Below are 9123 nucleotides of genomic sequence, written 5' to 3' on the forward strand. Positions count from 1 at the left end.
AGTTCACTGTATTAATTGCTTCACTTATTTGGGCTGATAATGTTAAAAAAGAAAAAAGGAAATAAATCTATATATAGTTCTTAGAGATTGACAGTTGAGTGAAAGTGAGACGAATAATTAGGCTTTCATTTGACCGGAAACGACCACATCTTGGCAACAGAGCATGCATGAAATATTTGTCTGCTGATGGAAAGTGCTCAGGAATGCATTTTCCCCCTCTGAGTGTGTGTGTGTGCGTCTCGGATATTTCTGTGACTGGCTGTGAGGTAAGAAAGCAGGTCCGTCCCTCTGTCCCTGCAGACAGACAGCCCATTGGTCCGGACGGGAGCTCAGGAATGTCCTGAAAGCGTTTAAATAGCGCCTGTGTCGGCGGGTTAAGGCAGAAGAGTAACTGAAAGCATCGGAATAACTGGACTGGAGCTCAGAGAGACTTTGCAACAACTATTCACTGCAGATCCTGTTCCTCTAGAAGAGCTGAAGGAGGAGAAACGGGATACATAATCTGAGAGGAAAGGACTTCTTTTGCTCTTCTTTTTCATCTACTTTCCAGGGGCATTTTTTTTTCTCATTTTAAAGGTAAACTCCTTTTTACTATGATTATTATGATTCTTACTATAGATACTATTAGTTATTGATGGGCAGATGCCGTCCAGATGTTTAACTGCTGTTCTGGTTACCATAGGGCTCCTTTCAACATGATGCTGTGCAGCATCTTTTTGCTGTTGATGCTGTGGAGCTGTGAGGGCGCACGGCTGGCAGGTGAGAGTGGGAAACGTCTTATAATGTTTTTTTACTGAAATAATAGTGTTGATGTAAATACCTGGTGTATCTCACTGTTATACTGAGATGTGTATTTACTTTCTTTCTACCACAGAGAGTCGGGATGATAACAGTGTGTATGACTTATTTGATCTGGCTCGAGTAAACAAGAGACACAACGGAGTCAGTCTGGTAAAAGGCGAAGATCCTTACAGCCCGGCGTACAGAGTCCTGAACCCAGACCTGATCCCCGCGGTCCCCGACAATGCCTTCAGGGACCTGCTCGACTCCATCCAGGCTGAGAGGGGCTTCCTCCTCCTGGTCAACCTGAAGCAGTTCAAGAGAACCAGAGGCAGCCTCCTGACCATCGAGAAGACCGACGGATCCGGACCCGTCTTTGAGATCATCTCCAATGGCAAGGCCAACACTCTGGATGTGGTCTATTCCACCATGGACCAGCAGCAGGTTGTGTCCATCGAGGACGTGGACTTGGCAACGGGACACTGGAAGAACATCACTCTGTTCATTCAGGATGACCGTGTGCAGCTCTATGTGGGCTGTGAGGAGATCAATGTGTCGGAGCTCGAGGTGCCCATCCACAAGGTGCTGTCCCAGGAGGTGGCCGACATCTCCAGACTCAGGATCGGAAAGGGAGCCGTGAGAGACAGATTCATGGTAAGAGCTTGATTTGGTTCATATGGAATCCAAATAAGTGTCAAAAAGGATTATCAAGTGTGTAAAAAATTTTGCTAAGTAAAAGAACTAACTCAAAGTTGAATTCATCTTTCATCAGGGAGTCCTTCAGAATGCACGCTTTGTCTTTGGAACCACTCTTGATGCCATACTCAGAAATAAGGGATGCCAGAGTGGAGGTAAGTTTCTATGTATCTATGAATCCATCTATAAGTTGCGTGTGATGTGTGTGTTTAAGGATTGAAATCTACTCCCACATTGTGCTCCAATCAGCAAAAATGCATCCTGTCTCCTTTTCCCCCCGTCAGCTGCCTTAACTGATGTCATGACCCTGGACAACCCAGTCAACGGCTCCAGCCCTGCCATTCGGACTGATTACACCGGCCACAAAACCAAAGGTGAGAGCTCCCCCCTCCTCAGAGACGAGTCTGTTTTTCTGTTCCACTGTTCAGGTGTAAACTTTATGAGCTGAGGTAATTTATTGGATTCTTCTCTTCCTGTACTCAGACCTGCACACCGTCTGCGGCTTCACTTGCGACGACATTGCCAGCATGTTTAAGGAGCTCAAGGGACTCGGTTTGATGGTGAAACAGCTGTCGACTGACCTCACCAAAGTGGTAAGCTCCGAGGGCCAGCAGTGTCTGCTCTTCGTCATCACTCGTTCCCCCTTTGCCTCGCCGCTCCTTCTTTCCCCCCTGCTTACACTTAATGCATTCCCAGTGCGTAGCCACTTGTCGCTGTAATGGCAGTCCTCGGCCAAAGCCCTAATGAGACCCATGTGAATACACAAATATGTTTGGCTGCTGGTTAAACTTGAGCTGCTTCACTAGAGTCAAGCAATGTCTTAATCACGGTCTCAGTCACTGATTCATTTGTAGTGGAACCCTGGCAGAGGGAAAGTTTTCCATCCTCCCTGAGCAACCCCCTTCTCTCCCTCTCTTTTTTCCCCCAGGCTGTGGAGAGCAGAGGGATTAAAATTCATATCGACGGCGTTTGCTTCCACAACGGCGTCATGTACAGAGACAAAGACGAATGGACCGTGGACGGCTGCACAGAGTGCACTTGCCAGGTAATTGTCACCACACTTGCTCGAAACAACCTTTAAACAAGGCAGGAGTCAGCGGAGGAAAGACATCGCTGTGCTTCTTGTAAACCTGCTTTAATGAAGTGACAGTAATGCTTATGTCAGCAGGTCACTTTACTGCTGTCTGAAAGACATCAACACTTCTTAACACCCACAGGCAACATCCAGTGAAGGGTGCTCCTGTAGTGTGAAATTAGTTAGGCATTAGTGAGGATTATATTATTATTATTTTCTTTTTTTATCAACACAGCAGGAGTGTCATGCCCGTGAAAAAGAGCACTTATTTGTGAATTACAGCAATTACGCTTGGAACAGCACCAGCAAAGCCATTTTTCTGGAGCCTGTTCAGTCAGTTATTCTTAAAAATCATTGTTCTTGTACTTATTTTACTGTTCTTTATTCAGAAATCTGCTACTGTGTGTCGCAAAATCTCCTGCCCTCTGATCCCGTGTGCTAACGCCACTGTGCCTGATGGAGAGTGCTGCCCTCGCTGTGGAACTCGTAAGATTAACTTTCATATTTTTTTTTATGATTTCCTTCATTTCTTTTGTTATATTATCCTCAAAATCATGGTCCTCAAACTTTATACCGCCCCCCCCAACAGCAAGTGACTATGCTGAGGATGGGTGGTCACCCTGGTCCGAATGGACCCATTGTTCAGTGACTTGTGGCCGTGGCATCCAACAGCGTGGACGCTCCTGCGACCGCATCAACAGCAACTGTGAGGGCACATCTGTTCAGACCCGTGATTGCTACCCCCAGGAATGTGACAAACGCTGTAAGTTACACAGCATTCTTAACACAACTATTGTGATGGTAAATATTCTCAGTTTGATGGCATGATGGAATAATCGAATATGTGTTGCTTACAGTCAAACAGGATGGTGGCTGGAGTCACTGGTCTCCCTGGTCATCATGCTCTGTGACCTGTGGTGAGGGAGTCATCACCCGCATCCGCCTCTGCAACTCTCCCACACCCCAGATGGGTGGCAGGGACTGTGTGGGAGAAGGGCGTCAAACCGAAATCTGCCAGAAGTCACCGTGTCCTAGTAAGTGCAGTTAGAGCACAAACATACATACAATAGAGTGTGTGTATAAATTTGAGGCAAAATTATGAATTTTCTTATTTTTTTATTTACTTTTTAGTCGATGGAGGTTGGGGACCTTGGTCGCCATGGGATACCTGCACTGTTACCTGTGGTGGAGGAGTACAGACACGCAAACGTCTCTGCTCGGACCCCGTCCCCAAATACGGTGGAAAGGATTGTGTTGGTGAAGCCACTATGTCCCAACTGTGCAACAAACAAGACTGTCCTATTGGTAATTATTTAAGATTTGAAGAATGTAAAAGAATTAAGGCATAAATCACAACAGGTCACCCTTTTAATGTACAAACTGCGTCTCTCTACAGACGGTTGTCTCTCCAACCCCTGCTTCCCTGGCACAAAGTGCATCAGCTTCCCTGATGGCTCTTTTAAGTGTGGCAAGTGTCCACTTGGCTACCGTGGTAATGGTGTCATCTGCAAGGACATTGACGAGTGTAAAGAGGTTCCCGATGCTTGTTACATTCATAATGGAATCCACCGCTGCGAAAACACTCAGCCTGGTTACAACTGTCTTCCTTGCCCGGCACGTTTCTCTGGTCCTCAGCCATTTGGAAAAGGAGTGGAACAGGCGACTGCTAAAAAACAGGTTTGAGATTTACTGACTTTGCAGTGTTTGCGGCCAGTTCTGTCACTGTTTGTTTTTTTTTCCCTAAACCTCATTCCTTTTCAACAGGTTTGCGCTCCCCGTAACCCTTGCCAGGATGGCAGCCACAACTGCAATAAAAATGCAAACTGCATCTACTTGGGTGTCTACTCCGACTCCATGTTCCGCTGTGAGTGCAAGCCAGGATATGCCGGAAATGGCCGCATTTGTGGCGAGGACAGTGACCTGGATGGATGGCCCAACAGTGACTTGCTGTGTGTACAGAATGCTACTTACCACTGCAAGAAGGTAGCCAGAAGTGAAATACAAAAGGCCATTATTACCCATCTGCACTCTATTATTGTGATGATTGCCTCCTTAACCACTGTTTTGTTCCTTCATAGGATAACTGTCCCAACCTTCCCAACTCTGGTCAGGAAGATAATGACAAAGATGGCCTGGGTGATGAATGTGACCATGATGATGACAATGATGGTATCCCCGATGACAGGGTGAGTCATTATCATAGTTTTTTTTTTTAGCCCCAAACTGTGCTTTCCTCAGAGACTAGACATAGCAATCAGTTTCAACCAACCTTTCTTTTGGCAATAGGAATGTGAAATCTCCTTCAACATAGAGATCTATAGAGGAAAGCGAGTAGCATCAGAATAGTGTCATGTCATTTCAGCATAAAACATCAATTGAGGAGGTGGCTGGTTGCCCATACATCCAACAAAAGCAAAAAAAAAAAAAAAGCCTTAGAAAGCAGAGTTTTGTTCCTATTCATACCATTTATTTGATACATTGCCAATTTTCTTAATTAAACGTATGTTTCTCCACAAATTTAGGACAACTGTCCAATGGAGTACAACCCTGCCCAGTATGATGCAGACAGGGACGATGTTGGTGACCGCTGTGACAACTGTGTGTTTGAGCCCAACACTGATCAAACCGACACTGACGACAACGGGGAGGGTGATGCCTGTGCTGTCGACATCGATGGTGATGGTAAGAGACCTCTCCAAATTATAGGCAAAAAAAGATCCTGCATTTGCTTATCATACTTTGGCTGACAGTTAAATAAGTGAACTTTTTTTTACTCAACAGGAATTTTGAATGAGAACGACAACTGCCCTTATGTTTACAATGTGGACAACAGAGATACTGACGGAGACGGTGTGGGAGACCATTGTGACAACTGCCCTCTGGAGCACAACCCTGATCAGGTAACATCGGATATCACGTTTCACCTTTTCATTACAGCAACCCTGACAGATGTAGTTTGATCTAGTTTGTCATAGTATCTATGTATAAAGTCCCCATGGGACTATTCATCATGGTCCACAACCTGCGTTAATGAAAGACAGGAATGTGATAGCTTAAAGGAAAACCAGCGCAAAGCTCCCCCTTTTTGCTCCCTGTTCATCTGACTAATACGTACAAATACGAATAATGAAAAGAAGGAGCTAATGATGGAGGTGAGCAGTGAAATGACTTGAAGTGAGGGCATCTCATGATGAAGGAATTCTGTTCTCTTGCAGGCTGACTCTGACTCAGATCTTGTGGGAGACAAGTGTGATAACAACCAGGACATTGATGAGGATGGTCACCAGAACAACTTGGACAACTGTCCCTACATCCCCAATGCCAACCAGGCAGACCATGACAAGGATGGCAAGGGTGACGCCTGCGATCATGACGATGACAATGACAACATTCCCGATGACAAAGACAACTGCCGACTGGCATACAACCCTGATCAGATCGACTCTAATGGTACGTCAGGCTTATAATGTATCAGAAGGAATCAAAATGATATGATATCCTAAAGAAATGTTGGTTAGTCTTCTGAGGAGTTTCTACCTTTCTATAATTATAATGTCTAAATTTCAATGTTTTCCTCTCAGGTGATGGCCGTGGTGATGTGTGCCAATTTGATTTTGACCAAGACAAGGTTTTGGACATCTATGACGCATGTCCAGAGAACTTCGACATCAGTGAAACAGACTTCCGTAAATTCCAAATGGTTCCTCTGGACCCCAAGGGTACCTCTCAGATCGACCCCAACTGGCTGGTCCGGAATCAGGGCAAGGAGTTGGTGCAGACAGTCAACTGTGATCCTGGCATTGCTGTTGGTACGTACACAGGCAGATATCGTAGCACAAACGCACAGACACAAAGCGGTGGCCGGCTGGTTGTGAACCACATCCTCTTTGTTTTCTCCAGGTTATGATGAGTTCAGTGCTGTGGATTTCAGTGGAACATTTTACGTCAACACGGACAGAGATGACGATTATGCTGGCTTTGTGTTTGGCTATCAGTCCAGTTCACGTTTCTACACAGTCATGTGGAAGCAGATCACACAGACCTACTGGTCCACCACACCCACAAGAGCTCAAGGCTACTCTGGCCTGTCAATCAAAGTGGTCAACTCCACCACAGGACCTGGTGAACATCTGAGGAACGCCTTATGGCATACTGGAGACACCCCAGGACAGGTGAGCATAGATTCCTCGGCTTAATGTTTGAGGTGGGAGACAATGTTTGACGTACTCATTTTAACAATTACAATTGTTCCTTTCAAGGTGCGCACTCTGTGGCACGACCCCAAGAACATTGGCTGGAAGGACTTCACTTCCTACAGGTGGCACCTGACCCACAGACCCAAGACTGGACTTATTAGGTGAGCTGAAATGTCCCTCTGCCACTCAGTTACAAATCGGCACACTTTATTTTTTAAATGCCAATGGGCTCATGTTTTACTTCTTCTTTTTTAGAGTGGTCATGTATGAAGGCAAGAAAATCATGGCCGATTCAGGAAACATCTATGACAAGACATACGCTGGTGGGCGACTAGGCTTATACGTCTTCTCTCAGGAGATGGTTTACTTCTCAGACCTCAAATATGAATGCAAAGGTGAGCAAATAAGTGATGTTTGACATAAAAAACAAAAAATCACTACTTCATCACCCTTGACTTGGTTTGTAACATGTCGTCTGTCCTTAATTTCTTTCAGATACATAAACGGTCCGCAGAGCCTTCCAGAAGAAGTATCAGTCCTACAGTATGAAATTTTAATACGAGACCTGGATTGATATCTCTTTGACTTTTTCCTTTGAGAAATGCACATTGGAGGATTGACAGGCAAGTGAGATAACGTGAGGTAAACTAACCTCGGGACTTAAAGCCAAATTGAAAGTTCCATGATTATTCTGCACCACTGCACCAAACTTAAATTGTGAGCGCTTCTCCGCTCAGAAGACCTTTGCCCTCTCAGCTTATTGCTCTGATCTGCATTGAAAGAGGGCCACATCTTATTGCTTTGCACACCTGAACTGTTGTCGGTTGGTGGTATTCCTCTATGGATGAGGGACCAAAGAGCGTTTAATGTTTTTAATGATTTTAATGTTTTTATTTTTGAGCATTAATATACATCTGCTGTGGATTCAAAGATGCTTGTTTAAGAATGGAAAAAACTGTAGGAGAACTTCCTTCAGCTACCCTTTGAAGGAACTGTTGAGGGACCATGGACAGTATGGACCGACTGTTACTATCTAAGAGAGTGAATGTTGTTTGTGTGTTTGCGCATGTGTGCCAACAAGCATGGTAATGAAGACAACCAACTCTAAACATTTATTTCAAATTACCCCTCATCCCAAATGCAGGTAGATTTGTAAGCACGAGGTTTTGTATTCAGCTGAGGCTTAGGGCTGGCCTACAATATTTGTCTTCTCAGGAAAGAGCACTAAAAGAAACAAGGAGAGCACAAATTCAGGACAGCACAGGGCCACAAAGCAGGCATGCTGCACACTGCTTTGAAACAGTAGTTATGAGCAAATATTATGTCAATATCTTTGCTAAAATTGTCAAGGGACGTAAACAGCAACGGCCAGTCTATATCCTGTCATAAGTTAACCATAGTTACATACAGCTGTTTTTATTTACATATTCATCATATAGGCTTCAGATTTCGCTCATCTTTGCATCTTCCTCTTTTAAAATGTTGTCAGCAACTAATTCCAAAATTGTAGTCATAGTCATCTGACCCAAAGTAGTGAAAAAAGTAAATGATCGGCATCACTTCCAGTGTTTTCAAATATTCTGCTTTTTGCAGCGTGCATGACTGGTGTGCCTGAGCTTTTGTGGACATTTCCGACAAGGGAAAATAAAAAGAAACCCTTTACGTACAAATATTACCTCATTAATTCTTTTTGTATTGAGGCCAGCAATACACAAGAATCACTTTTCTTCGAGACAGAGTATAAATTGGTTGGCTTCTTTTTTTAAATCAAGACTTAAGTATTCTTTATATGTTGTATATAAGATATTTTTGTAGCAAAAGAAGCCCAAACAGGAACGTAAGGGATTAAGGAAATGTTGTCTTGACTATGTTGTGCGAAATGTATTTCCTGTGCATTTTTTGATAAATTATTATGTTTGTTTTATGTTGAGGTTATTTCATTTGTGTAGATATATGCTATTTAAATAATTTATCTAGAGGCATAGCCTCATATGGAAGCGTTTCTGTCTGTATAAACTCATTTGCACACTGACATGAGGATGTCTTTGTTATTTTGGTTTTTGTATGTGTCTTTTTTTAATTATTAGTGACGCTTATCAATAAACTTTGTACTATAGTTTCTACTCAAAGTGCTGTTTATACTCCTACCTGTTATTTTGTAATGTCAAGTGAACAATAAACTGTTTACAAAAAAAAACGAAAAAAAAAAAAAACAGTCAATTGTGTTCTTTTTTTGGCTAGGCAAATAATTAAATTGCCATTGAGATCAAGACCTTAGACACTTCATCAGTAATTTTTGCAGTTCATATATACTTTTGCTGAGGTCCTCTCCTTAGAAAAGTAAATAAAGCTAGGAAGGCAGAGCCTTGCTATGTC

General features: G+C 43.6%; 1 protein-coding gene across 1 annotated transcript; it reads left to right on the forward strand.

Annotated features, from left to right (window-relative positions):
- The first annotated feature begins 397 nt into the window (after nucleotides 1–397).
- LOC115035855 (thrombospondin-1-like) lies at nucleotides 398–8870 on the forward strand. Its single transcript, XM_029493883.1, has 22 exons — nucleotides 398–576; nucleotides 683–759; nucleotides 875–1434; nucleotides 1553–1631; nucleotides 1761–1850; nucleotides 1960–2069; nucleotides 2405–2521; nucleotides 2941–3037; nucleotides 3141–3314; nucleotides 3409–3585; nucleotides 3683–3856; nucleotides 3948–4228; nucleotides 4316–4534; nucleotides 4630–4737; nucleotides 5074–5233; nucleotides 5333–5451; nucleotides 5767–6001; nucleotides 6133–6360; nucleotides 6452–6723; nucleotides 6811–6908; nucleotides 7003–7142; nucleotides 7243–8870. The coding sequence occupies exons 2-22, from the start codon at nucleotides 696–698 to the stop codon at nucleotides 7248–7250; spliced, it is 3510 nt and encodes a 1169-aa protein (XP_029349743.1). The 5' UTR covers nucleotides 398–576; nucleotides 683–695; the 3' UTR covers nucleotides 7251–8870.
- Nucleotides 8871–9123: the final 253 nt, after the last annotated feature.

Source organism: Echeneis naucrates, chromosome 22, assembly GCF_900963305.1.
Source record: "Echeneis naucrates chromosome 22, fEcheNa1.1, whole genome shotgun sequence".
In the NCBI taxonomy this organism is placed as follows: Eukaryota; Metazoa; Chordata; class Actinopteri; order Carangiformes; family Echeneidae; genus Echeneis; species Echeneis naucrates.